Source organism: Ovis canadensis, chromosome 13, assembly GCF_042477335.2.
Source record: "Ovis canadensis isolate MfBH-ARS-UI-01 breed Bighorn chromosome 13, ARS-UI_OviCan_v2, whole genome shotgun sequence".
Taxonomy (NCBI): domain Eukaryota; kingdom Metazoa; phylum Chordata; class Mammalia; order Artiodactyla; family Bovidae; genus Ovis; species Ovis canadensis.
The window spans coordinates 36,965,319-36,982,220 of NC_091257.1; the positions used below are offsets into that span (position 1 = coordinate 36,965,319).

The 16,902-nt window shown below is 38.1% G+C and overlaps 1 protein-coding gene across 2 annotated transcripts in view; it reads right to left on the reverse strand.

Annotated features, from left to right (window-relative positions):
* The window catches only part of NEBL (nebulette), a 376,628-nt gene that overhangs the window by 164,923 nt on the left and 194,803 nt on the right, over positions 1-16,902 (reverse strand). For both annotated transcript variants that reach the window (XM_069547396.1, XM_069547395.1), the window contains exon 4: positions 7,049-7,156. In XM_069547396.1, coding sequence (XP_069403497.1) covers positions 7,049-7,156 — 108 coding nt within the window. The remainder of the gene's footprint in view (positions 1-7,048; positions 7,157-16,902) is intronic.

Here is a 16,902-nt window from a genome sequence, read left to right on the forward strand (position 1 = left end):
GGTTCTTCCCAAACCTCCTCTTTAGACAATGCCATTTTACAAGGAAAACTCTTGTACTTGCCATGCACAAGTAATTACTGGTCTGGGATGTATTTGTTTTTTTAAGTGACTGTGGGTAAAAAATTGAGGATAAAAAGACGAGATTAACCTTTGAAGTTCTGCCATAGGTGGAAAAATAAAACAAAACCAGGTGTAAGGGAAACCACGGATTTAGATGAGAAAGAACCAAGACATAATTTTCCGTACATTTTTCTCATGAAAGTATAAGTATTCCTCATAGAAATACTTTCCCTAAGGAGAGGTTGTTCAGAGGATCTAATTAGATTGGGTATGTCAAAGTGTATTGAAACAAATAAACCATTCCTACATGTGGTAGGTATTATAAGGAAAATATATATTATTGCAGTATTGCTTTCTACATACTCAATCTTTGCTTTAAAGACAATGCTACTGACCTACTGTTACACAGGAATTCATGGAAGTTATTGGTTGAGATAAGGTGAAGATAAAGCACGGATCATTAAAGTAACACACAGATTCACTCTGAGAAAATACTAGATTTCAAGGACTTAAATCCAAACCACTGACCTCATCACTAATAATCTATGTTAATCAGCCCAGTTAGGAGTTACAACAAAAATACTACTGGATTCTCCTTTCAAACTACCTGGTGTTCTAGATTTCACTACTCAAAATCAGAGGATTCCACTACTTAAAATCAGAAGATTCCATTAAGTTTTCATTAGTTACAAAACAGTTATGCTTCTTGCATGAGCAATAAGAGTAACAATCCATTTCAACACTGTATGGTGTTTACCTTCCTAGCCTTTAAAAAAATCCCATTTTATGTTTGCTCAATATAAAAAAGAAAGAAAAATTCTATGTCAGTTGTTCAGGTTCATATAAGACCTAACTGCCTCATACACTATAATTTTGCTACTGGTTTACAATTAGCATGCATTTCTCATGCATGAGTTGACCCAATTACATAACAAATTTTGCCTTTGGGGATTTCTCTTGACTGCTTGTCTTCTGTCCACCATACAACTCAATTTCACACCATCAGCAGCTTGAACATGGCCACAGTCAGTCTCTGTCAAAGTGATTTATTTAAATTACAAACAGAGACCAGATCCCCAGACAATCAGCTCTACCCCCATGCTCACCCTTTATACTCAGTGTACCTTTGAATCAAATCCTTTAATAGTCCATAGACACTGCTATTCAATTATTAGGCCATGTTTATCTCCAATAATCTAATATTTTTGAAGCCAGCTCACAAAATCTTAGGGAACTAAATCAGCAGTATCCATGTGAGCTTATTAATGGGCATATAATTTATTTTGCATTCTAAGAAGTCAATGAAAAATTAAAAAACTAAAAACAATTATATTTCAATATCAAATTACAGACAGACCCTTTTCTATAATGTTAAAAAAAAAAAGAGGGGCTTCAACCTGAACTTTTCTGGTAAAGCAAGTAAGCATTTCTCGGTATGCTAAATGTGAAAATAGTAATGAAAGGGGATATTTGGGAAACAGGACAGATAGCCATAATGATAGATGCTACAGGTAAGGGGCTAAATATAGAACAGGTGAAAATTCTATTGTCTACGGGCCAGTGATCTAAGGAAAGGGAGTTCTAAAGATTCCCACTGAAGCCAACATACATAGGTACACTTACACACGCACACGTGCACACACTCACACACACACATATTTGAATATTTCTTCTGTGAGTCAAGGCACAAATCTTGACAAATTACATAATGGTATACTTACCATTTTAGTCACTCTGTAAAATACAAGATTTGTCATCTGGGTCTTTTTTTTTCCCTCCCCTTCATACAATATTTCTCCACCACCTGAAATAAATTAGAAAATAAACATCTCAATTTTATCTACAGCACTAAGATTGCCATAGTCTCTAGGGGTTGAACGTCATCATTTTATTTCACAATTTATCCCCAGACTATCTCAGCTAATTGAAAATGCAGTTTATATTAGTGTGTAAACAGAAAAGCACATCAATACTCTTCTCCAGGCTGGACTGAGTCCCTTAGATGTCTGGGGGTGATTCTGCCTTACTATCCTGCTGCAGATTTCCTGAATGCATTGCTTATCAACTTGAAGGTGGTAACCACGTGAATTAGAAACTGCCTTTACAATTATGCCAGAACTATAAGGACAACAGAAGAAAGACTTTTTTTAACGTTCGAAGTCACAGGAATTCCTCAATTCATGTTTATAAGTTGTCATGTAAGAACACTCTTCTGAAATATCACTAAGTAAAGAAAACGTGAACATGTACTAAGACATTTCTGCCATTCCTGACTTTAAACTCTAGAACTGGGGATGTGCGGTAGGCAATCAGACATCCTCTGGAATTTCATAGGAAAACTTTTTTATTTGAGGAACTAGTTCTTTTTTTCATTCCAACCACTCCATAAATTGTGAAATCTTGCCTCTCTTCGTATTCTTTCTGCAGCTATACTAAGAGAGAAATATAATGAAAGAATTTTAAATTGCAGCATTTAATAAATCTCCCAGATTCAATATGTTGGCATTATAGACTCCAAAAGAAAGAAGTTAAGGCTAAACCTGCTCTCACCCTTTTCATTACACACAATTTCAAATTTACAGTTGTATTTCATCCCACACCTTGGTAACACACGCAGACTAAGTAGGCATTTATAAATGATTTCAAGCCTTTGACAAATGAATATGAGAATGTCTGAAAAAAATTTTCGTAATACTAACACAGTAACAAGCAATCAAAAATGCCCACTCATCCATAACATATTATCCAAAACACCTAGGAGTTGTCATTAAATCCACTGTATTATGTCTTTATACTTTCCTTAGTCCAAAAGGGATTAAAGGCAGTTCAGAAAGATCTGGACAATATTCAAAGATAAACTAAATACAAGTAAGGAAATGAAGCAAATGGAAAAATAAAGATTACGAAGACCCTGATTTAGTTAACATACCTACATCAACCTATTTTAAACCCAGAGCTCAAATCTCATATCCCTTCTGATTTTCAGGATAAACTAACTCCATCCCAGCATCAGGAGAAGACTCTGGTGTCTCTATCTGAACTTTTTCCTCCCAAAACAGACACAATCTAGGCCACAGTCAAAAACATCTGTCCGGATTTGGCCAATATATTTCAGTGGTTTGGGTTTATCTGAAAGTAATGCAGAAAACTGGACTAGTCAAAATACCAACCTTTCAGATTAGCCCATGTTTCTTACAGAAAAAAAAGATCCTTGAGTAATATGGAAAACCTGGGAGGTCACAGGAAAAGTTCATGAAGTTGTAGCCTTATAAATGAATAATAAACTCACTAGACCTCAAAATATTTAACAGCTTCTTTTCTCCAACAGTAAATCCCTAACTTCTTGTGCACTGTTGGTGGGATTGTAATTTGGTGCAGCCACTATGAAAAACAGCATAGCAGTTCCTCAAAAAATTAAAAATAGAACTACCATATTATCCAACAAATCCACTTCTGGGAATGTATCCAAAGGAAACAAAAACACTAACTCAAAAAGATATCTGCATTCTCATATTCATTGCAGCTTTATTCACAATAGCCAAGACATGGAAACAAGCGACGTATCCATCAACGGATAAATGGATAAAGAAATTTCAAGATGTATGCAAGTATGTATGCATGCACGCACACATGCACACACACAAAGAAATATATTATTCAACCATAAAAAAGGAGAAAATCCTACCATTTTCAACAACACTGATGGACCTAGAAGGCATTATGCTAAGTGAAATAAGTCAAATAGACTTATTGACAAATACTATATGATCTCACTTATATGTGTTACCCCCCCGCCCCAAAAAAAAGAAGAAACAAAAAACCTGCACCAAACTTACAGAAAAAAAGATCAGCTTTGTGGTTACCAGATGGGTGGAGAGAGGGCAAACTAAAAGAATGTGGTCAAAAGGTACAATCCTCCAGTTATAAGATAAATCAGTATTAGATATGTAATGTACAACATGATGATTGTAGTTGACATAGCTGTATATTATACAAGAAAGTTGTTAAGAGAGTAGATCCTACAGATTCTCATCACAAGGAGAATTCTTTTTTCCCTTTCTTTTTATTGTATCTATTTGAGATGATGATGTTAACTAAACCTACTGTGGTAATCATCTTACAAACACGTAAGTCAAACCATCATGCTGTACAGCTTAAACTTATACAGTGATATATGTTAATTATTTCCAAACAAAACTAAAGAAAAAATGATAAACCCCTAACAGTAATAATGTGAAATTTATGTTTTCTTCCTGCTATCTAAATAGCAATATGTCTCATCATGGCTAAACAACTACTTATAAGACTGCTATGGTAGATAACATCAAGACTGTTGCACGTGAGTGTTAGTTGCTCAGTCACGTCCGACTCTTTGCAACCTCATGGATTGTATCCCACCAGACTACTCTGTCCATGGGATTCTCCAGGCAAGATTACTGGAGTGGGTTGCCATTTCCTTCTCCAAGACTGTTGTATAAATTTGTTTCAAAAGATGTTATCTAAATTACATACTTTTTAAAATCACCACTGTCTACCTTATAGGTTAAGATTAGATTAAGATACCTTAATGTAAACAGTATTTTGTATATACTGCTATGTATATAATAAACATAAATTTATACATACCTGTGTTATAAGGGTTTTTGCGTAATTAAGAATGGATCTGCAAACAGCCTCTGGTATTGAATAAAATGTATATTCCTGCTAAGGATAAAGGTTGGTGAAATGATCAGTTCTTTTCTTATTAAATATGAATAATGACTTAATTTGAATACAAATTAAAAGGCTTACCTTTGAATCAACTGCAATCCTTATGTGAGCTGTCACAGGAATGTCTTAAGTAGAACTGTTTAGTTCTTTTTGAAATAAATTTGTGATAGTTGAAGATTTATGATGTAACTTTGTTTTATGCAACACTTTTTATTTTTTAAAAAAAGGTTCTCCAAAAATAATCCAAAATCAGAAACATTACTGAATGTAGTAACTGCCAGTGAAACATTTCTCTAATTTGCATTTTAGAAAACAAAAATAGGGTTTTGATTTAAGGAAAGAATGAAGGGGAAGAAAGACGATGGAGGCAATCTTCAGTATCCGTGATCAGTGGGTTATAAGGATGGGGTGGAAAAAACTAAGGGACAGAAGCCTTGAATCCTTAAAATTCAACTCTTTCTCCTCAAAGGAAAAAGTCCTTGCTGAAATAAAACGCCCATTTAAAAAGCAAACAATGGATAAACCTTAGGGAATATGGCAAAACAAAGTGTCTCTGTCTCTTCTTACTCCCTAAACAAATTTTTAAAATATCAGATAATTCTGTTTTTGAACTTTTGACAAAATTCATTCTCAGATTGTATGCTATGATTTCTTTCTGCAAATTGTGGCTATATGTTGGTACATAACGAAGACAGCCAAATACCAGTGAGTTGAAAACAACCTGCTAACTAAACATTTCCCAGAAACCAATGCTACATAACTTAAACCATTTAGACACATAAATTTTGGTGACTGTACATGAAACACACAAAGTAGACCTCTTGTGAAAAAGTATATGTCTGCATATTTGTTCCTACTTTTATATAATATAAATGGTTGCTGACTTTCATTCATATTTCCTCTGGAGTACTTAACATTGAATTAACTTATTTCTAGAAAAAAATGCATTTTGACACACTTCATATAATAAAGAAACATAATTACCACTTTAATAAGTACTCAACACTTTTTGGTCCCTAATATGGTTTGAATTTCTGCTAGTTTCCATTTTCTTTTCCAAGAAAATGCTATTAAATGCGCAGAAACAAGAAAATGCTAGTGAACAAGACGCAGCTTTCAAATTCAAAGCAACTTCATATGTAAATGTTTATTTCAGAAATTAGATGCAATACACCATTTCAACAAATATCTAATTTAAAATATGAAATCTTGAATACACACATTGAGCAAACATGAGATTTCTCCAGATACCTAACCTTGTATGTATATTCCGTATGCTTACTCACCACAAAAAACCAATTGATAGGCTTTAACATTTACCTATACAAGTTCTATTCTGGAAAAATTTTTACATTGAGAATCATTTAAAGTGAAATAAGACGCTGTTACAATAACATCTCTTAATAGCAATGACTATTATTTCTAAATACACAATTAATTTAATTAAATTGATTTGCTAGATAAGCCAATTTACTTGATAAACCAACTAAATAAATTAAAAGTGTATTCAGAAATACACAGGCATAACTCTGAAATATTGCATGTTCGGTTCCAGACCAGGTCAATAGCGCAAATATCACAACAAAGAGAGTCGAATTTTTTGGTTTCCCAGTGCATCTAAAAGTTATATGTACACTATACTGTCATCTACAAAGTGTGCAATAGTGCAACACGTCTAAAAACATGTTGTTGTTTAGTCACTAAGTCGTGTTTGACTCTTTGAGACCCCATGGACTGCAGCACACCAGACTTCCCTGTCCTTCACTATCTCCCGGAGCTTGCTCAAATCACGTCCATTGAGTCGGTGATGCCATCCAACCACCTCATTCTCTGCCACCCCCTTCTCCTGCTGCCCTCAATCTTTTCCAGCATCAGGGTCTTTTCCAATGAGTTGGCTCTTCACATCAGGTGGCCAAAGTGTATCTACCTTAATTAAAAAATACTTCATTGCTAAAAAATGCTAAACATCATCTGACAATACAGGGTTGTCACAAATCTTCTATTTGTAAAAAAAAAAAAAAATTCATCTGTGAAGTGTAAAAAAAGTAAAGCCCAGTAAAAATAGGTATGCCTGTAGTCACTGCTATTGTCAAGCTCTTGATAACTGTGATGAAATCAAAGGGAAGCAGTTCAATAGATGAACCTGGCATATTTTCTGAGGACACTGAGTACTGCTTACAACTTACAGCAATAAGAACACTTCCAAGTTGTCCAATTTCACTTTCTCACCAGAAATACAAGTCAGGGTTATTACGTCACTGAACAAATGGTCACCTACGTTACTGATTTGTTCCTGAGTCCTCTTCAGCCTCTGTAGTTCAGGAGTGTCTGTAACGATGCTGAAGCCCCTCCCTTTGCTTTCTTCAAAATCTCTTTTGTACTTGACCTAACAAAATTAGGAGTGAAAGAAAAAAAAAGAAAGAAAAAGAAAAGTAAACAAAACAATCATAAATTCCACTCAGGATAGTCAGAGGCCATATAAGCTGCTAAAGTCAGAAGCAGCATCTCCAGGAACAGCTCTATTAGCAGGTGATACAGTGAATAGCGAGACTGGTTGGTTTGTATCCCAGCAACCACTTTGTGGCCTTAGGCAAGTTACTCAACCACTCTGTGCTTCAGTGGTCTAATTCATAAAACGACGATAATGGCAAAAATAGCAGTATTTAAATTTGTTGTTGTTTAGTTGCTATGTCCAACTCTTTTGCAACCCCTTGGACTGTAGCCCATACCAGACTCCTCTGTCTATGGGATTCTCCAGGTAAGAATAACGGAGTGGGTTGCCATTTCCTTTCGCAGGGGATCTTCCTGATTCAGGGATCAAACCTGTGTCTCCTGCTTGGCAGGATGACTGTTTACTTCTGAGCTGCCTGGAAGCCCTAGTATTTAAATAACGCTATTTAATAGGTTGAAAGATAATATCAAATGTCTTAGTTCACACACTGAGCCCATAGGAAACAAGCAAGTGCTCCATAATAGTAATTATTATCATCATTAACAGTTGTAATAAAACTGAAAAATAAATGTGGAAAGAGAAAGCTTAATCTTCTGGTCCCATGGCTTGTTTTGTCAATGACAAAGTATCATTTTGAGCCTGGACTGCACTATGGATGACGGAGACATACAACATTATCAGCAGCAGCCCTGTCCTAACAAAGTTTTCATTTTATTTCATAAGGCAAAGCATATGGGTATGATTATACAGTGTTTAACTGCCAAATGTTGAATATGTAAATGCTTATGGAAATATTTATAAAACAGGCCACACCTAGGGATTAAAAGGCTTTAAGCACATGCCCTTGGCATACTGTGTACTGAGGTACCAAAGTTTTTTTCAGTCTTTAAATATATTTCTTTCTAATTACAACCCAGTGAGGCTGAATTTTACAGTTTCCTCAGGGAACTAGAACAGCCAATGCTTAATCTTACTAGGGTCCCATATCCTATTATTAGCATAGTGACAATAACTGTGACATCAGTTAAATATTCTGCTTGTTAATGACTGAGACAGTTACATCACTTCAACTGTTCTTATTTCTTTAAAAGCCTAACTATAAAGAAATATGGAAACATATTTTTGATAATTCATATAATTTGCATTTTAACTTTCATAATTACCAGCTTCAAATTAAAACATATTAATAACTAATGCACCTAATTTTAGGACCTAAAAGATGATGCTGTGAAACTGCTGCACTCAGTATGTCAGCAAATTTGGAAAACTCAGCAGTGGCCACAGGACTGGTAAAGGCCAGTTTTCATTCCAATCCCAAAGAAAGGTAATGCCAAAGAATGCTCAAACTACCGCACAATCGCACTCATCTCACACGCTAGTAAAGCAATGCTCAAAATTCTCCAAGCCAGGCTTCAGCAATACGTGAACCATGAACTTACAGATGTTCAAGCTGGTTTTAGAAAAGGCAGAGAAACCAGAGATCAAATCGCCAACATCCGCTGGATCATTGAAAAAACAACAGAGTTCCAGAAAAACATCTATTTCTGCTTTATTGACTATGCCAAAGCCTTTGACTGTGTGGATCACAATAAACTGTGGACAATTCTGAAAGAGATGGGAATACCAGACCAACTGATCTACCTCTTAAGAAACCTATACGCAGGTCAAGAAACAACAGTTAGAACTGGACATGGAACAACAGACTGGTTCCAAATAGGAAAAGGAGTACATCAAGGCTGTATATTGTCACCCTGCTTATTTAACTTCTATGCAGAGTACATCATGAGAAACGCTGGGCTGGAAGAAGCACAAGCTAGAATCAAGATTGCCAGGAGAAATATCAATAACCTCAGATATGCAGATGACACCACCCTTATGGCAGAAAGTGAAGAACTAAAGAGCCTCTTGATGAAAGTGAAAGAAGAGAGTGAAAAAGTTGGCTTAAAGCTCAACATTCAGAAAACGAAGATCATGCCATCTGGTCTCATCACTTTATGGCAAATAGATGGGGAAACAATGGAAACAGTGGCTGACTTTATTTTTCTGGGCTCCAAAATCACTGCAGATCGTGACTGCAGCCATGAAATTAAAATACCAACCTAGATAGTATATTAAAAAGCAGAGACATTACTTTGCCAACAAAGGTCCATCTAGTCAAGGCTATGGTTTTTCCAGTGGTCATGTATGGATGTGAGAGTTGGACTGTGAAGAAGGCTGAGCGCTGAAGAATTGATGCTTTTTAACTGTGGTGCTGGAGAAGATTCTTGAGAGTCCCTTGGACTGCAAGGAGATCAAACCAGTCCATCCTAAATATCAGTCCAGGGTGTTCACTGGAGGGACTGATGTTGAAGCTGAAACTCTAATACTTTAGCCACCTGATGCGGAGAGCTGACTCATTTGAAAAGACCCTGATGCTGGGAAAGATTGAGGGCAGGAGGAGAAGGAGACAACAGAGGATGAGATGGTTGGATGGCATCACCGACACAATGGACATGGGTTTGGGTGGACTCTGGGAGTTGGTGATGGACAGGGAGGCTCAGACACGACCGAGCGACTGAACTCAACTGAACTGAATAATTAATGTTTAGGGTAGCTAATTAAAAAAATGTTTCTGCAAGTGTTACTTTCTGAATAAATTTGAAAAGTCTCCTTAGCTGAGCATGGAAAGACTGTTTTTGTTGAGTCATGTTTGTTTTTAAACACTCAGTTCTCCCAGGCATTACTGTCCTTGAGGCTACTGGAAGTTTTCCTTTATCTGAAGAGCTTAAAAGAAAAAAAAAAAAAAATCCCAGATGACAATAAATAAAAAGATACACATACTCTCATCACTTTTAGCCTAAGAATATCTAATTTTCCCTCCACATTTTCATTTAAATGTCTAAAAGTACTAAAATCCTTACTTTATTTCCATAAGTAAAAGGTCAAATAAACTGCATTATTTTTCTGCTACAGAAAATGCTGAGTGAGATTAGCCTTCTAACTCTCAATCTCCCAGCATGTGCGAAGATGCACACGGGCACATTCTCGGGGTTTTGTGCCTAACTAAGCAGGGAGGCCATTTAGCTTTGCTTGAAGTAAACGCTAGGGCGCAGAGCAGTAAAATAATAAAAGTAAGAAAGATGGCAACGTTACAATAAGAGCAAGGGGAATGAAGAAGTAAGAATAAAAATCTAGAAGCCAAGTTCTAACATCCTTAACATTCATTCCAGAGAAGGCACAATCACATATTCTTTTTGTGATGAGCTTGAAATTTTGTTTGTTTTTTAATGGCAATTTCCAAAGGAAGAACTGAAAAGAAAAACTGTTTAATTCCAGAATCATAGCTTTCACGTTAATTACCATTTAAGAGTCCTTTCCACATTCACAAGACACATAAGATTCATCTGATTAGGGCGTGCCTCGTTAACTGATTAGTTTTAAAGAATATACAATTATCTCCATAATTGATTTGCAGAGTTTTTAGATGTTTAATCCTTTTTTAATGGAGTGACCCACAACCATGTTCAGCACCAACACAAGCACCAGTCCCTGCAGTAAATCTTGACAGCTCGCAGGGAGCTTTTGAGCCCTTCATCAGTCCCTCTCTTTTCCATACTCCCAGCCACTTATATCCTATCTCTCTACTTAGGTCTAATTTTAAATATTATGTCCGATGGTCTGCCAAGGATGCATAGTCTGATTCTGAGAGACAGCTGGATACAAAAATAGTAGATGCCAGGGGCCGGGGGCAGGGGTTGCAGGGTAGGGAATGGGGAATGGAGAGTTAGTGTTTAACGGGGACAGACTTTCAGTTTAGGAAAGTAAAAAGTTCAGTAGATGGATGATGGCGAGAGTTGTTCAACAGTGTGAATGTACTTAGTGCCACTGAGCCGTACAGTTAAATATGGTGAAAATAATATGTTTTATGTGACATTCACCACAGTAAAAAATTTTTAATTAAAAAAAATAAAAAGCTCAGGGAACAGAGAGAGGGAGAAGATTCCTCTTTTTGGTTGTAGATCTCTCCTTTGCCCTCACATGACCCCATCCAACCAGTGCGCGCCTGCACTCTGCACTCAGGAATCAACCCATACACATAATCCAGTGTGTGTCCAAGAATCCCAGACCTGGGACTGTGGTAGAAACTCATGGGAAAGGGCTACTCTTTCTCCATGGTCTGGCTCATTTCATTGTTGTTCAGGATTATTGTTCAACCCCACAGATTACAGCACACCAGGTTTCTCTGTCCTTCACCATCTCCTAAAGCTTGCTCAAACTCATGTCCATTGAGTCAGTGATGCCATCCAACCATCTCATCCTCTGTCGTCCCCTTCTCCTCCTGCCTTCAGTCTTTCCCAGCATCAAGGTCTTTTCTAATGAGTCAGCTCTTCACATCAGGTGGACAAAGTACTGGAGCTCCAGCTTCAGCATTAGTCCTTCCAATAAGTATTCAGGATTGATCCTTTAGGATGGACTGGTTTGATCTCCTTACAGTCCAAGGGACTCTCAAGAATATTCTCCAATACCACAGTTCAAAAGCATTGATTTTTAAGCACTCAGCCTTCTTTATGGTCCAACTCTCACATCCGTACATGACTACTGGAAAAACCACAGCCTTGACTATACAGACATTTGTCAGCAAAGTGATGTCTCTGCTTTTGAATATGATGTCTAGGTCTGTCATACCTTTTCTTCCAAGGAGCAAGCATCTTTTAATTTCACGGCAGCAGTCTCTGTCTGCAGTAATTTTGGAGCCCAAGAAAATAAAATCTTTAACTGTTTCCACTGTTTCCCCATCTATTTGCCATGAAGTGATGGGACAGGATGTCATGATCTTCACTTTTTGAATGTTGAGTTTTAAGCCAGCTTTTTCATTCTCTTCTTTCACTTTCATCAAGAGGCTCTTTAGTTCCTCTTTGCTTTCTGCCATAGGGCTGGTGTCATCTGCATATCTGAGGTTATTGATATTTCTCCTGGCAATCCTGATTCCAGCTTGTGCTTCATCCAGTCCAGCATTTCACATGATGTACTCTGTTTCAGTTCAGTTCAGTTCAGTCACTCAGTCATGTCTGACTCTTTGTGACCCCATGAATCGCAGCACGCCAGGCCTCCCTGTCAATCACCAATATTCCATTATTTATTTTTTGCCAGATTTTGTAACTGCCATTTGTCTGGGGTTCATCTTTGGTTTCTCATTTTTGGGTATTTGTTTTAATCTCACTTAATGCCATAACAAACCACTTGTGGAATCTTAGTTCCTGACCAGAGATCAAGCCCTGAACCTTTGGAGTGGGAGTACCAACTCCAAGACCCTAGACTACCTAGAATTAATGCTAGGGAGTATCAAATAGTGAGAACTCACACAAAGGAAACCACTTGAATACAAGACCTATCATCACCCAACCACCAGTAGCACTCTGTTTAGTGGGCTATAAAACTGAAGTTGCTGGCCCTCATTTGGCCACTATGCAATGATGATGAGGCCAACACAGAGGCGAGCAAAACTCCAAGAGTGATTCCCGACATCATTCAAGCACTTGCATCTAACTCTTCCTAAAGCCAGAATCACCAGGCTTACCGGATGAGTGAGCTAATATCTCTCTCTTCAATAACCAAAAGAATTCTGATTAATATGCCACCACCACCATGCCTACAAGGTATACACATGAACAAGGTTCGCAGAAATACTGACATGTGAATTTATCCTTGTTTACTTCTATGCTTTGGTTCTATTTATGACACATGACTTAAGAGTTTATAAAAACAGAGGATCATATCAGAGAAAGAGCCTAGACTTAACATCCCATCCCTGCCACTTACCAGCCACCTCACAGGTCTTCTAGCTTCTGTAAGCCCAAATTTCCTCATTTTTAATTAGAGAGTCTGGTAATTTCTTAACTAATAAGGCTGTAGGGACTGAATGAGGTAAATCACAGGGAGAAATTTTAGAAGGTATAAGGCATTTTGTGTGTGTGTGCAAATGTCCAGTATTATCATCATAATACTGGTTTTGCCTGACTTGAGAGGATTACCTAATATCTGTCGTGAGACATCAAAAAGAACAGTTCTATAAAAATCAGATAGATCATGGTTAATAAAGCCAAATGATTCATGTCAATGTATGGCAAAAACCACAATACTGTAAAGCAATTAGCCGCCAATTAAATAAATTTTTTTTAAAAAAAGAATCTGCTATTAGTTTACATTTGCAAATTTTACTATTATTCTAGGATAGATACTTGTTTTTTGTTAGATTTATGTGAATGATCAGACTCCTAAGAAACACCTTGGATGTGTCATCTGGTGACCACACTGGTGAAGATGAATCCTGAATCCCATCTGTGCAGGTGCTGGGTGACAATCTGTCTCTGCCAAGAGGCATGCCGCAGGCTCTGCAAACCTGTAAGAACTATGTGAAGAGGGCTCTCATAAGATCACTCAGAATTCCTTGTCACTGACAGAGTGATTCTTACCTTCAGCCCCTGGGAAACATAATGCATTTATTCACTAAAGCTCAGCACCAGTGGTGATGCTCTGTGTGCTGGATGGGTCTTCCCCAGTCCTGAATGCCATGGGTTTTCACCCCCTATTAGAGCAGTTATCACCCTGAACTGCAGTAACAGTGGAGTCACAGTCCCTGCTCTAGAACACGTAGAACTCAGGGACAAGGGCAAGCTTTTATTGAGCTTTGTGATCCAAAGTCATGGCATAGCACCTGACCTGTGCAAGTTGATTAATAAATAATAAAGAAACGTAAGAAGGGAGGGAGCAGAGGAGAAAGAAAGAAAGGGAGTAGACACAGACAAGGGAAGGTGGCCCAGATCTAGAGATCCAAGTGCTGTGTTCAGTCACCGTGTCCAACTCTTTGCCACCCCTGGGTCTGTAGCCCACCAGGGTTCTCTGCCCATGGGATTCTTCAGGCAAGAGCACTGGAGTGGAGTGCCATTCCCTCCTCCAGGGGATCTTCCAGACCCAGAGACTGAACTTGCATCTCCTGCATTGCAGGTAGATTCATCCCACTGGGCCACCTGGGAAGCCTAGAGGTACAAGAGGAACCTCCTATTTGGGCACTGAACTTGGTTCCAACTGGCTGAAGAAACAGGGAGAGCTGGGAGATTGAGCTAAGAAACACAGATCTAGATCTGATTTGGAAAGAAACTGCTATTCATAGTGCTTATCTTAATCCATCTGGGCTGCTATAACAAAAACTGCCATTGACTGGGTTGCTTATAAACAGCAAAAATTTATTTCTCATAGTTCTGGAGACTGAAAAATCCAAAATCAAGGTACAAATAGACTCAGTGTCTGAAGAAAGGCTGCATCTTTGTTCACAGATGGCCATCTTTCCACTGTGGTCTCACACGGAGTGGGGGATGAAGGAGCTCTCTGGGGTCTCTTCCATAAGGACACCAAACTCATTAATGAGGCTTCACCTTCATGACCTAATCACCTCCCAAAGGCTCCACTTCCTAACAGCATCACATTGGGGATTAGGTTTAAACAAGAACTTTGGGAGAATAAAAACATTCAGTCCATCCCAGCACTCCTATAAATTAACTCACTCAACATGAACTCAGCAAGTATTCAGTGAACCTCATATCAGTTGCTATTACAAACTCCTGCCCTGTCCCTTTTCTTTCCTTCAGCATTGGATTAAAAATTATCATCTCTGGTCGCTCATCCTCGATCCTGTTAAAAAGTATTTTATAACGATTTTATAAGAAACAATGGTGAATTATTCTAGGAATGTCATTCTCTGGAATGTCCTCCTCAAATATTTACATATTTAATCTTTTGTTCATTCAACAAATACTTACTGAGCAGCTACTATGAGCCACGTACAGTTCCAGGGGTGAGAAAACACAGCAAAGAACACAGTAACTGACCTCTGCCTTGTGGAGCTTACGTTACAGTGGAAGAGAAAGAAAAGACATGAGACTTCTATAATTTGAATAGATGGTACATGACTGGCAAGTGCTAAGAGAGAGATAAAGCAGGAAGTGAGGTGAGAAGGGTCAGGAATGCTGCCCTTTTAAAGAGAGCAGTCAGGGAAGCCCTCAGTGAGAAGGTGATGCTGAAGTAAGATCAGAAGGAGGTGAAGGCTATATGTGACCAGCAGCATGCTGGGCTGCTGCTTTACCAGGCTCTTTCTGGCCGCCGCATTAGCCCACTGAAGTGAGCAAAACAGAGGCAGGAGACCAGCAGGAAGGCAGGAAATTTTGGTCCTCTCTCCTCATACATGCATGTTCATGTCCTATTCTTTGTGACCCCATGGATTGTAGCCCACCAGGCCCCTCTGTCCATGGGATCTTCCAGGCAAGAATACCGGAGTGGGTTGTCATTTCCTCCTCCAAGGGGTCTTTCCAACTCAGGGGCTGAACCCACATCTGCTTGGCAGGCAGATTCTTTACCACTGAGCCACCTGGGAACCCCCCCTCCCTCCCTAGTTGTCCACTATTAGAGAAATGTTCCAGGACCACAGATGTCAGGGAGACTTCCTGGGCCCAGCCTGAGAAGCTGGCCTCCTTGGGAGACCTAGCCAGGTGAAATGCATCTCTTGTCAGAAATGGCAGGAAGGACCCAGGAAGAGGGAGTACAGAGTCCAGACACTGCTGAGTTCAGCCAAAGGACATGCAGTGCCTGGGAGGCGATGCAGTTTGTTTCCCGTATGCTGATCCCTTCAAGACTAAATAAACACGTGTTGAAATGCATTCTTAAACTCAAATGATCCATGTTGTTGTGCAGCAGAAACTAACACAACATTGTGAAGCAACTGCACTTCAATTTTTTTTAATAAACTAATTATATTACATTTTTGAAAATCAAATTTAAGAAATATACCCAGTGGGCAATGGGAATTGCCATATTTTTCTTCAGAAGTATCTTTAAAATCTATTTCAAATACTGAATGCTACTACAATTGACATGTTACATACACATACACACACACATTTCTCTTCCTGTATTATAGATCAGAACCCTAAATCACGACCCAAAAGACCTAAATTTAAACCCTAATTCTGTCCTGTGATCTTTTATAATTTGTTCAGTTTCTCTAACACTCTTCATCCTCTGCTATAAAATGGAAAAAGAAAAGGGAAAAAAAGTAACTTGCCACATAGTGTTTGGAGGGTTAACATAAATAACGTGGAAACATCAAGCAGGGACATGCCATTACTAGGTCATTAGCAAATATTAGTTTACTCCTTCTTAATAAATTTCAAAAATGACCTTTATTGCTTATGTATGACGGTTTCTGCCAACATGTGCGTGCTCAGTGATATTTTGTGTTTGGAGTCATCAGTAAGTAACACTCACAAGTTCAGACACAGAGAGCCTGGAAACCAGGGCGGTTTGGCAAAGCTTAAGAAAAAGGTTCACAATGACTGAAAAGGAAAACGTAAAAATCAAAACAATGAACAGAGCTGTCAACTGAATTATTTGCTAATTCTGAGACATAAGTTCTCTCCCCCAATGCCATAATTATTAATCTTATAACAAATGTAAATAAATGGAGAAAATGAAAATGACTAATGAAAAAGGTCATTCTGAGGCAGACAGTCATTTCTGATGGAAAAAAAGCCAAGTGAACCAGAGACTGGTAAAATGTTGAATGACGAGCCAAAAGGAGATTAAGTGAGATCTTAAAGATGGGCATGTCCTACAGTTCAACAGGTCTACCCACAAGTATGTTTCTCTCT